Source organism: Pelodiscus sinensis, chromosome 1 (assembly GCF_052426305.1).
Source record: "Pelodiscus sinensis isolate ZL-2025 chromosome 1, ASM5242630v1, whole genome shotgun sequence".
Classification (NCBI taxonomy): Eukaryota; Metazoa; Chordata; order Testudines; family Trionychidae; genus Pelodiscus; species Pelodiscus sinensis.
Genome location: NC_143052.1, coordinates 238,291,759 through 238,304,147, shown reverse-complemented (window position 1 = coordinate 238,304,147; position 12,389 = coordinate 238,291,759). Strand labels below are relative to the sequence as shown.

Genomic DNA, 12,389 nt, shown 5'->3' with positions numbered 1-12,389 from the left:
TTAAATCCCGGGCTTGATTTGCAATTCCAAATGCCTACATTTGCAGCCCTATTCCAAAATAGGCTTCAAGTGTAAACATACCCTATGTGATCTATTTACACTATAAACTCTTGCTATGTGTTTGCCTATTACCAACTATAATGGGGCTTTTTAATACTGCAGGAATGCATATACCCAAAAATTTATATAAATTATAAACTAATTATCAAGATATAACTAAAATATAAGAATTATAATGAGATAAAGGATTCTCAACATAGGGATCTGAGGACCTACCTGCTCCTTTGTATGCTCAATAAAAAGATGCAAAAATATATACAGTGGAGAGAAGATACATACCGCTGATTCAGATTCTTCTTTTGGAGCACCTCTCTTTAATTTCACAACACCAGCTCCTGCTACAGGGGTTAAAGGTGGAAATTTCAGATTAGCCAATACACTATTAGTCATTGAAACACTGTTCTGTTTAGCTTCATTCTTCCTAATTTCCAGTTTCGCTTCCTGTGATAAACTGGAGGCTGAAATATGTGTTGAGGCATTTGAAGGAACAGATAATCTCCTGGCAGTGATTCCAGCTGGAGGAGGTTTTATGCGATCATTAGCTCCATCTTCCTTCTTTTTCAATTTTATACTTGTACTTGTTGAACTGCCATCAAATACAATTAGTGGTCGCTTCCGTAAACCCTCCACAGTTGTAACACTGAAAAGACAAGTTTTAAAGTTTTCAGATATACAAACTAGATTCGAGGTTTAGTTAGTAACTCAACACAGAAACAATTTAAACAAACATTATTAAAACAATTAATATAGCCCAACCTGGCAATATTTGTCAATGTCGTTTCCCTTAAACTGTTTTACTCACTTCAATTTAAATCAAAGCAATTGCTTTAAAAAAAAAAAATCAACCTAGCAATTTAAAAACTGATTCCAAACAATATAGTTGTCAAATTTAGCAGCATTAATATTGCTGCTTACAGCTATTTTAGGGCTGGACAGTATCAAGAGAGTTACAATTTATTCCATATAAAAGGCAAATACTTGATGAGCTGTGAATTGCCTTCATCTAAGTCAGCGCTACTCAACACGCAGCCCATGGGCTACATGTGCTTTGGGTTCACGCAGGGCTCAACATGCGGCCCCCAGGTGGGAGCCAAAACAAAAAAGTAGTTAATATAATGGTCTTCTGTTATGTATTTTAGTAGCTAAACTCCTGGGCTGTGTCTCCATTGGCACCCTTTTCCGGAAATGCTTAAAACAGAACAGTTTTCCGTTATAAGTATTTCTGGAAAAAGCGTGTCTACATTGGCAGGATGCTTTTCCAGAAAAGTGTCTGTGGCCAATGTAGACACGCTTTTCCGGAAAAAAGCCCCGATCGTCATTTTCGCGATCGGGGCTTTTTTGCGGAAAAGACTACTGTGCTGTCTACACTGGCCCTTTTCCAGAATAGTTTTTCCGGAAAAGGACTTTTGTCCGAATGGGAGCAGCATAGTTTTTCTGGAAAAACACTGACAATTTTACAGTAGATCGTCATTGCTTTTCTGGAAAAGCAAGTGGCGAGCGTAGACAGCTTTCAAGTTATTCCGGAAAAGCGACTGCTTTTCCGGAATAAGTGGCCCAGTGTAGACACAGCCCTGGACTGTCATTGTTCATTAAAAGTGCTGTCATATGGATGGAATATGCGTTTTATTAATATCAGCAGAACTGACTTAAATGGGGCCTGCATGTAGTGTTGTCCTGCCTTAATCTTTGTATTCATGCCTGTCAGTGTGAAAGAAGCTATCTTCATGTGTATGCAATCACACTTAAGTTGCGACCCTCAGCATGTACTGTGAGTATCATTGTGGCCCTTGGGACTTCCAAAGTTAAGTAGCCCTGATCTAAGTTAAGATTCACTGGCAATTTAAAATTTTATAAAAAACACTGCTACTAACATCTGCTTTTGTTCATGATTCTTATAGTGAGGAAGCCCAAATGGGCTAGTTAGACTATTAGGCTGCATCTAGACTGGCAAGTTTTTCCACAAAAGCAGCTGCTTTTGTGGAAAAACTTGCCAGCTGTCTACACTGGCCGCTTGAATTTGCGCAAGAACGCTGACGATCTAATGTAAGATTGTCAGTGTTTTTGCGCAAATACTTTGATGCTCCTGCTCGGGAAAAAGCCCTCTTGTGCAAATGCTTTTGCACAAGACAGCCACTGTAGACAGGTAAAAACTGTTTCGCACAAAAAAACCCCGATGGCTAAAATGGCGATCGGGGCTTTCTTGCGCAAAACTGTGTCTAGATTGGCATGGACGCTTTTCCGCAAAAAGCGCTTTTGCGCAAAAGCACCCATGCCAATCTAGACACTCTGTTCTGCAAATGCTTTTAATGGAAAAACTTTTCCGTTAAAAGCATTTGCGGAAAATCATGCCTGTCTAGACGCAGCCTTAGTGAAAATATTTAGCAAAATAAATTTCTGAAATAAGTTGTTCCTGAGTCAAAATAGTGGGCCTATTTATATTTTTTGCATCTAAATGCTATCAGATTTGGCTAATCAATTATTTTATTTATGGAGGAACACTGTCAAATTGTCTAAATACAAAAGATAATTTAAAAAGTGAACAGCGTAAGTGGCAAAAAAAACCCTATATGATTTTAACAAAACTGTCTGATGTATAGTTATGTCAGTCTAAGTTTAAAAAGGAGAACTCTTGTGGCACCTAGAGGAAGTGGGATTTGCTCACGAAAGCTCATGGTACTGTATATATTTTTGTTAGACTCTATGGTGCTACAGAACTACTAATTTTTAAAAAATACATATATATTATTTTTCATGAGCGCACATATATATATATATATATAGTATCATGAGCTTTAGTAAGACTCTAAACCTCAGGGACATGGTTAAGACACAATTGCCAGGAAACCTAAAAATGGTTCAAATAAAGTGTTAACTTTATAACGTAAATATCACTGAGGTGCCTATACATACAAGTTGTTTAGATAGACAGGATTATTTAAATATAAATAAAAACAAATGCATTTTACATACACTCATATTTAATACCCATGTCATGACACCCATCTAATTCAATTACAGTATCACCATTAGAACGGAAACTAAATATGGAGTTGCTGGCAGTCTTTAAATGCAAAGATAAAGGAAATTCCAAAAATCTTCTGCGTGATAGCATTTACTCCTTTTATTTTTAAAGAAATTTTGATAACAGTTCAAAAGTGCACATCCATGCTCACTGGAGTACATTAACTGAGTGTGCAAAGCTGGTCATCAGGTTTGCCTTTTATTAGACAGCAAATGTGTTTAATTAATCCATTAATTTGACACAATGAACACAATACTAAAGACCTTAATAAAAGCTACTTACACAAATGAACTGAGTTAATCTCTACCACACACTTTGAATTTTTCCTTATAACAGCACCCTGGATCTTGAATAGACTCTATAAAAGGTATTGTCAATGTCCATCCCCAGTGGACCACAGTAAAAAGTTTCAGTCTCTTTCATTAACTCACCCAAAGATGTAACATGTATTCCTTTATTAAGGATTGCTCTTTAAACACTCCATATTTTAATGACTAACACTCTCAATGCTTATATGTTCAGTTAAATATTTGATATTTATCATTGTGGGCATTGCCCGTACTATATTTTTCAGGAATACTGTAACAGCACCTCTATCACCACAAATGATAACATGACGGTATTAAAAAAACCATATTCCTGGAGCAGCCACAGTGGAAAATTAGTGGGTACAGAGCAGCTGCCAGTGCCAAGTTCACTTCCCACCTCTCCACTTCACTGACTAACTCCTCCCAACCTTCCAAGCATTTTCTGAGCACCATAAACAGCTGATTTGCAGCCTTCAGGAAGCTTCAGGAGGGAGGGAGAGGAGTGGGAACAGGGCACACTTGGAGGAGGAGGCAGGCAGAGGAAGGGCTTAGAGCAGGGGTGTCCAAACTTTTTTCAAAGAGGGCCAGATTTGATGAAGTGAACATGAGTGAGGGCCGACCATTTTGCCTGACATTCTTTGAACCATTAAAATTAAATGCAAATTAACTATTTTATGCAAAGTTTATTGCAAATGGCATACTTTTCATTTCATCACATGGATGACAAATCTAAACAGGTGTTAAATCACTCTGCCTTTCATATCTGAAGGCCAGATGAAAAAAATCCAGGAAGCTGAAATATATGTCAGGAACATTGTAAAGTACATTACATATTATTGGTAATAAAGGTTGTCTGTCAACTTTTAAGTTCAAAAAATATGAACAGGAACATAACACCAAGTATACATGTTGTGTCCAAATATATTTATAACTGATTTAGACCAACTGACATTAACTGAGATTTTACAATGTATTCATCTCAATACATATGGATTCGTTGGGGGCCATAAAAGATAGATATTGCCAAATTACCTGTGGGGCCGTATTAAACCGGAACACGGGCCGCAATTGGCCGGCAGGCCAGACTTTGGACATGCCTGGCTTACAGGAATGGCTAAAATAGGACAAAGGGGTTTAAGCACCCCACCGCCAGAGGAGATTAACAAAACGGGGACTTTTCAGCTTGAAAAAGAAATGACTAAAGGATGGGGGGCCGGGATATGTTAAAGATCTAGAAAATCACAACAGAGGTGGAAAAAATAGAATAAAAGAAACATTATTTACTACTTCACTAACATGACACAAGAATTCAATTAAATTTATAGACAGCAGATTTACACCAAATTATTTCTTCACAGTCAGCCTGTGGAACTCTTTGCCAGAAGATGGTGGAAAGGCCCAGACTGTAACAGGGTTCCAATAAGAAGAAAACAAGTTCAAGGAGAGGAGGTCCATCAATGGTTACTAGCCAGAATGGGTAGAAATAGTGTCCCTACCCTCTGTTTGCCAGAAGCTGGGACTGGGCGACATTTGATGATTGCCTCTTCTGTTGATGCCTTCTGAAGCATCTAGCATTGGCCACTGTTGGGAGAGAGGATACTGGGCTAGATGGACCATTGGTCTGACCCATTAAGACTATTCTAATGTTCTTATATAGCACCCAAATGTATCTGCATTCTGAGGTTACCCACTAGACCCCACTCCCCTTCCAGAGTGGAGATAGAGCCCAGGAATCCCGACAGTCTCTCTGCAGTTAGTAAGACAGACAGACCATATGTTAAAAGTTTAAGGCTAACCAGTGTCCCTTAAGTGACTTGCTACAAGATGTCAGAACATGTTAATATTAGAGGTGAGTGGATCTTATATGAATTTAAATTTTCTTTCTTTTATATAGGAATTTGATACAGAGCTCCTGTCAGCTAATTGCTAAGTAATCTGCCAAAAACAAACAAACAAAAAACCCCTAGAATTTTCCAGTGCATTCATATTACTAGAAAGAGGTGATATGTGTGTGAGGGGAGGGCAAATAGAATCAGTCCTCCCCCCCCCATTTGCTGCTTGGCTTGTACTGAGTATGCTCAGTAAAACTGTTGAAGCTGCTGTCCTCATCTGCCCCCTCCATGATCTCGTTACCCCCCCCAAAAAAAAATCTGAAATGGCACCTCTGTGCGTGCGCAAAGCATCCAATCACTGTGCAGTGATGTTTTTTTTAAAGCCAATCAACAAGCACAATGACCCTGCCAACAAAGAAGCCTTTTAATAGCTACATCAATAACTTTTCATTCAAAAACAGTATCTATGCAGGGGTGGAGAGCCCCAAGCCTCGTGGGTTGGATCCAGTATATGGGGGAGAAGAAGCGCAGCACTGCATCCTGCTGCTCACCATACCCCTGGCTAGGAGAATGAGGTGCTGGAAACTGCTAAATGGAAGCATTTCCCTGCTGCTCCCATTGGCCAGATTTCTGCCAATGGGAGCAGTTGGGAGCACAGAACTAGGTAAAAGCCCCCCCCCCAGTCCCCTCATAGCCAGTCCCAGCAACAGCATCCTTCTCCCATTCCTCCCTCCCGCCCAGCTCTTCCAGCCCCGGTCGGTTCCTGCACTCTCCCACCCTTCCTAACACCCCATCCTCAGCCTTCTCCAGCACCTCCCTCCCAGCCCACTCACTCCAGCACCCTACCTCCCACCCTGACCCCTCACTCCATCCCTATCCCACTCCTGTACACTGAACCCCTCATTTTGGTTTCACCCCAGGGAATAGGGGGGATGGGACTCTCAAAATCTACTAACACTGGGACCCAAAAAGAGTTAAGCTGGCCTGTAGGAAGCCCTGAAGCTTGGTACGCCTTGCCTCCCTGGGGCTGGAGTGCCAGGGAAGTGAGATATCTCAGTTGGGGGCCACATTGGTGAGGGTTGGGGGTTTTTTTTTGGGGGGGGGGGGAGTGATGCCTCTGACTTGTTGGCCCCCGATTGATTTTTCTGTAGGTCTGCTGAATTTCACAAAATTGCTGATGTCCTGGACACAGGTAACGGCCTTGAGTACCACCTACCAAAATACCACTGTAGTGCCTGCTGCTTGTTGAACCTTGTTTCACAGGCTGAATCAAATGACACCTACAAAAAGCTGGCCAGGTCCACTTTTGCCAAATGCCAAGCACTATGGAATGCAACTGAACACTCAACTGCTGAAGCAGAAATAGTGGAAGCAGAATGCGAGCTACAGTTCATTCGGCCAAACCAGACAAGATGGAACTCTTACGTTCATAGCTGTGGAGAGAATTCTGTGCATACTGAATGAACAAGAAGGGGCCATCAGAAATGTGTTTACAGCACTCAAAATTAACACGTAAGTAGCAGTTCTTTGCTTTATACTTTTCTTTTTGTTAAAAAAACCCTGATCATTCTGTATTTAACTTAATTAACAATGTCTATTAACTATTCTACAGGCTGAATCCAGCAGAGCTGGCCTTCTTGGCAGAATATGCCATGGTCTTGGACCCAGCGACAAAGGCACTAAATATTCTCTAAAAGAGACCAGCGTACAAATGGGATGGCTGCTTCCTATATTATACCAGCTGGATTCAAAAGTGCAAAGACTCAACATTCACATTTGTGAATGTGGGCAAAATAAATACGTTTCTGAAATGTGACTCCTGTATTTAATTTGGTCACTCTTCACTTTTATAAATTAAGGTTGTGACTACATTTAAATTCCAGATTTGAAATATAAATGTATAGTGTGTGTATATAGTATATACTGTATACACACACACACACACATGCATTGTATACAGGAGTGTGTGTGAGAGAGAGAAATAATAGTGCCCTACAATAACTCAGGTGGTTAACCATAGGATGGCTACTTTTTACTTCTGGATTCTTACGGACAATTAAGATGTGATACTTTTGTACTTTTACTCAAGTAATTTTCCAGAAGGATACTTTGACTTTTACTCAGTCACATTTTTTTCAAAGTAGCAGTACTTTTACTCAAGTAACTTTTTTGGGTATGTTTTCCACCACTGCTCCTGAGCAATCAAGGAACTCTGTTTCGGCATAACTTAAATTTCCATTAAAAAACAATTCAATTTGTAATCTTTCAAGTTGTGAAGATTACCTCCTGAATGTGAACAAAACTGATGTAATGTCTTCCTGACCCTGCAGAAAGAAATCCTGAAACAAAGAGGTATAAACTGTCTAAGGCGCCACTCCAAGCTTCAGCACACAGTCAAAACAGTTGTGCTGTGTTCTGGGGAATTCTTCAAAGTCTGGAACAATTAGGAAAGAATCCTTCCCTCCTTGCTCCATAGCAGGCAACCTGCTCTTTTTCTCCTGGGGGAACTGCGCACATAATATTTTAATAACACAATACAGTCACACTAGTTTCAATTATTTTTGGTAATTTATTTTCAAATACCCATCAGCAAGTATATTTGTATCAATAAAGACAACAAAAGAGAGTTAGGAAATGTTTTTTAAAAAATAGGTTTCTAACTAGGTATATTAATACAGAATTCTGAGAAATAATTAATTTAAACAACAGTACAGAACCATATATTTCCCAATCCCCTCAGAAGTGGTGCAAAGGCTTGGGGACCTTAGAGGTAAAAGAGGAGCTGAGGGAAAGGGAAGTAAATTTCTGGGAAACAGCCTGGGTGGAAAACTTGGAGGGTTGTTGGGTATGGGTAGGAAAAATACAGAACAAGGTTGTTGGTTTTTTAGAGGGCAGGGAGGGATTGTAGACCCCTTCTGACCACTAGCCTCTTCCATTCAGTCAGGAACAACTGCTCTATCCCCATGTGTCCCTCCTCTCCATCCCACCCACCTCAGACACCTACTCTTGTGTGGCCCTTCATGGCTTCTCCTTGTCCACCTGTCTGTGTCCCTATCCCCATTTACTCTCTGCCACCACTCAGTCATCCCCATATAACTGCATCTCCATTTCCCCTCTGCCTACCTCCACTCCCATTCAGCCCCTCATCCAGTCTGTCCTTCACCACTAGCTCTTATGAGCCCCTGTGTGACACCTCTAGCATACCATGATGTCCATCACCACATAGTGCCTGTCTCCTGACCTGGCCCAACAGGTATGGTGCAGGCTGCAGGTTCTCGCTTTTCCCTAGGTGGCTGGGAATGGCTGTGTTCTGTTGCCACAGCGCCCTCTGGTGAGCAAAAGGTAGAACTGCAGCAACATTTCAACAGCTTTTTTCTGAGCAAAAAATGTAAAATATGCACAATGTATTAATTATGCACTCTTTCAATAGCACAGAATTCACCTACAAGTACTCTTGGGCAGCAATCCAACTTTACCATTAAAGTAACTTCCATATTGCATTAAGTGGTAAATCTGTATTCATCCCCCTCACTCACAAAACCCTTCTTCATGGCAAAGCTCATTAAACCCTACAACACGCTAGGGATGTAATAGTGTAGTCGATTAACCGATAAGCAAAAGTTTATAGGTTAATGCTATAGACTACATGCATTTTTCTTCCCCCATTTCCCCCCCCCCCCCCCCCCCCCCCCCAACCCGGGACCTACCCCTGCTGTGGCTCTGCATTTACAGTGTATTAGGAGCCAGGCAGCCCAGCTCCTTTCTGGCTCTCACCGGGTCCAGGAGCTCAGACCTCACCCAGACAGGGACTGCTGCCACCCTGTACTGCTGCCTCTGTATCAGTATCACTGAGGTGGCTATACATAGGAGTTGTTTAGATAGACAGGGATATTTAAATATAAATAAAACCCAATGCATTTTACATACAATTATATTTCATACCCATGTCATGACACCCATCTAATTCAATTACAGTATCACCAGGCAGCCGGTCTGCGAGAACAGATGATTTATAACCTGGCTCCCCTCATGGACCAGCTTCCACCTGGCACGTCAGGCTGTTGCCTCTGATACAAAGGCAGCAGCACAGAGTGGCAGGGAGCACCTCAGGAGTGAGGCCAGAGTACATTGGCTGCCCCCGGGGACTACAGAATAGTTGAGTAACAAATAATTCATGAGGTTAATCAACTATTCAATTAACCAATATTTAACATCCCTCCAACACACAGAAAATGGCTATGATGCTTTCTAGATTCTGCTCCATCTCACACAGAGTAACATCATTCTGGGTCCACTACAAGGCCATCAACAACCACGGGGAGCAATATTCACTCCTAGGTGTGTGAACTATCTTGATTCATCTCAGTAGTGTGTTACAATAACTCTGCAGTTTCTCCTTCATCCGTTTTAGTTTTACTTACCAAAACTGCTCTAAGTCTAGAACTTTCAAAAGCCTTCAGCAGCCTCTTTCCTACCATCTCCATACCGTGTGCTTTATGAACGCTGGCAGTAAAAAGATAACTGAATAAAACACTAACCAGACAAAATTATTTTTAAGTGTTGATCATGACTAACAGTGGCTAATCAATAAGAGGCACTTAAACAGTTACTGGCACTTTCAACATACAATATGTTAAACATCTTAGTAACCTTAACAATGCAACCTTTATGGAAACAGAGCAGTTGTCTAAAGAGCCCCATTTCTGTTCTTGGGTTTCCATATATTCATTTTTTTTATAATAAAATGTGTTTAACTATAAAACAAGGGCTTCTGTACATTTCAAAAGAGGGGAGCACAGGGCCAGTGATGGATTCAAGCAGTCCCCCAATAGCAAAGCGCTCGGGAAGCATGGAGACAGCAGGTGATTCAAGAACTCCCCCGCTGGGCCTGTGGTCCCTGTGCACTTTGCTTTTGAACTGTACAAGAACCCTCGGTGCTTCTGCCTTTGAAATGTAGAAAGGGCTAGTGGGGCTCTTGCTACATTTCAAAGATGGAGGTGCCCTTATCAACTATTAGATTAGTGGATTAGTTGGTTAATCTAAATTTAATATCCCTAGTGGCAGGTGGGAGCTGGTCCACCAGGGAAGCCATTTTTAAAAACCAACTCCCTATGCAGACCGGCTACCTGCCACCCCATGCTGCTGCCTCTGATATATAGGAAGCAGCACAGGGTGGCAGCAGCCCCTTTCCATGGGGAGCTCAGACCAGCCATCGATGGGGCTGGCTGCCGCAGACCAGCCTCTGTCCAGGGCAAACTAAGGCTCACCATGGACAAAGGCTGCTCTGTGGGATGCTGGAGCAGCCTCTGTACATGGGGAACTCAGACCTCCCTCCCCCGCCCTCATGGACAGGGGCTGCAGCCATAGGGATGGGGTGGGGCAGGTGGATCCACTGATCATGAAGAGCCTGCTTAAAGCCAGCTGCTTCTCACAGGCACTGGCTACTGCTCCCTGATACAGAAGCGGGGGGGGGGGAGGGGGGGGAAGAGATTACATGTAGTTGACAAGATTAACTGATAAGCCAAGGTTTATCAGTTAATTGTTTAGTCGACTACACATTGACATCCCTGGTATATGTAATAAAAACTTAAATTCCTGTTCAGCTATTTCAAAACACTGTTGATATATGAGATTATTATATGTTTATTTCAACTTCTTCATGTTTGTGTCTGCTACAATGTCAATGTTTCTAGAACCAATATGAAAAATATTTAGAAAAGACCAAACTGGCCAAAAAAAAAAAAATTCCCACAGGGAAGCTACTGATGAACAAGAATTTGTGGCCAGAATTTGCTTAGCCATTATGTTTATTGTAATACACAGTTAAATGAGATAGCTATACAAAACTAACTGTCTGTAATACTGTCGAGTGCATAAATGCAGAAAGTTTCTTTATGAATATATTTGTCTCATGCACTCACAAAGTGGTCAGAAACTCAGGACCTGAACCTTTAATATGAAGCAGAGGGAAGACTTTTTAAAATCACGGGGATTTCGCAGGAGTGTAGAGATCTGCCTATGAACATTATGCTATAGAATTCAGACCATGGCATGGAAATGAAATATAAAGAAAACAAAACAAAAATTTTAGATCACTTTATTTTCTCATCAAAGTTGATTTTAAGGTCTCATGTGGGAGTAGAGCGGTTTAATTTTTTAAAAATGGTCTTGAATTAGGTACATTAAACACTTTTGTTGAAGGCTAGTGCTCTAGTCCCTTACTCAATTACTAGAACACGAGCAAGCATAAGTTACTATAGCTTGGTCTACTGTTTGGTCAACATAGTTACATTAATCAAGGGCATGAAAAAAATCTACCCCCCCCGACGGATATAACTATATTCACCTACTCCCAATGTAGATGAAACTACATCAAATGAAGAATACTTCTCTCAATGTAATACCATGCTGTAATCCTATGCTGATGGAAAAACCCCTTCCATCAAGGCTGCACCATCACTATGCTAGCATAGTTACCGCAACGTACTTACATTAAGTAGACATACCTTACATCATTAACATTCAGTTGATTAATTATACTATGCCCCAATATTGATTTGAGATCTATTACTAATACTAACAGTAATTGGTAGTTAATGTTACTATTAACAATTACAGGTAATAGTAACAACTGTAACTGTTATTCATGACAACTACCAAGCTTTTAATCAGTTATCCATCTCCACTGGTAAAATGAGGATGATGAAGCTTACCTCCTTTTCAAAGTGCTTTGATATCTACTGATAAAAAGCATTAGATTTTATTATTAGCATTCTACAAGAGCTGAACTTCCTCTTCTGGATCACCATTAAGTAATACACTCTTATATCTCACACCAACATATCTTATAAGTGCTAGCAACCTGTACAAAAACTACTGAGTAGAAAAAGATCAACCTAATCACGTTTTCCAAAATGTGCCAAAGGTTATGAAGAAGCTACAAGCACAACTGAATTACCTTTTACTCTCTGTTTTTGTTTCATGTAACTCTCTTTTCTTTTCCATCATTCTCCCCCATCTACTTTTGGGTAAGTCCCGCTGAGGCAATGGTATGGCATGCTGAACATAGAGGTTAGTGAGGCCATCTTTGTCTATCTTCACATCATTTTCAACTAGTATGTTTTTCTGTGGGAAAATGAACAAAGCCACTATTATTAGGAGAAACTT

The 12,389-nt window shown here is 40.8% G+C and overlaps 1 protein-coding gene across 2 annotated transcripts in view; it reads right to left on the bottom strand.

Annotated features, from left to right (window-relative positions):
• TSLIG2 (tRNA splicing ligase complex subunit 2) overlaps positions 1–12,389 on the bottom strand; it is a 34,330-nt gene that overhangs the window by 20,756 nt on the left and 1,185 nt on the right. Inside the window, exons 2-5 of one of the 2 annotated variants that reach the window (XM_089775399.1) lie at positions 12,181–12,347; positions 9,644–9,725; positions 7,506–7,561; positions 340–700 (exon numbers count right to left, since the gene is read on the bottom strand). In XM_089775399.1, coding sequence (XP_089631525.1) covers positions 340–700; positions 7,506–7,561; positions 9,644–9,725; positions 12,181–12,347 — 666 coding nt within the window. The remainder of the gene's footprint in view (positions 1–339; positions 701–7,505; positions 7,562–9,643; positions 9,726–12,180; positions 12,348–12,389) is intronic. The other variant, XM_075917716.2, reaches the window with a different exon arrangement.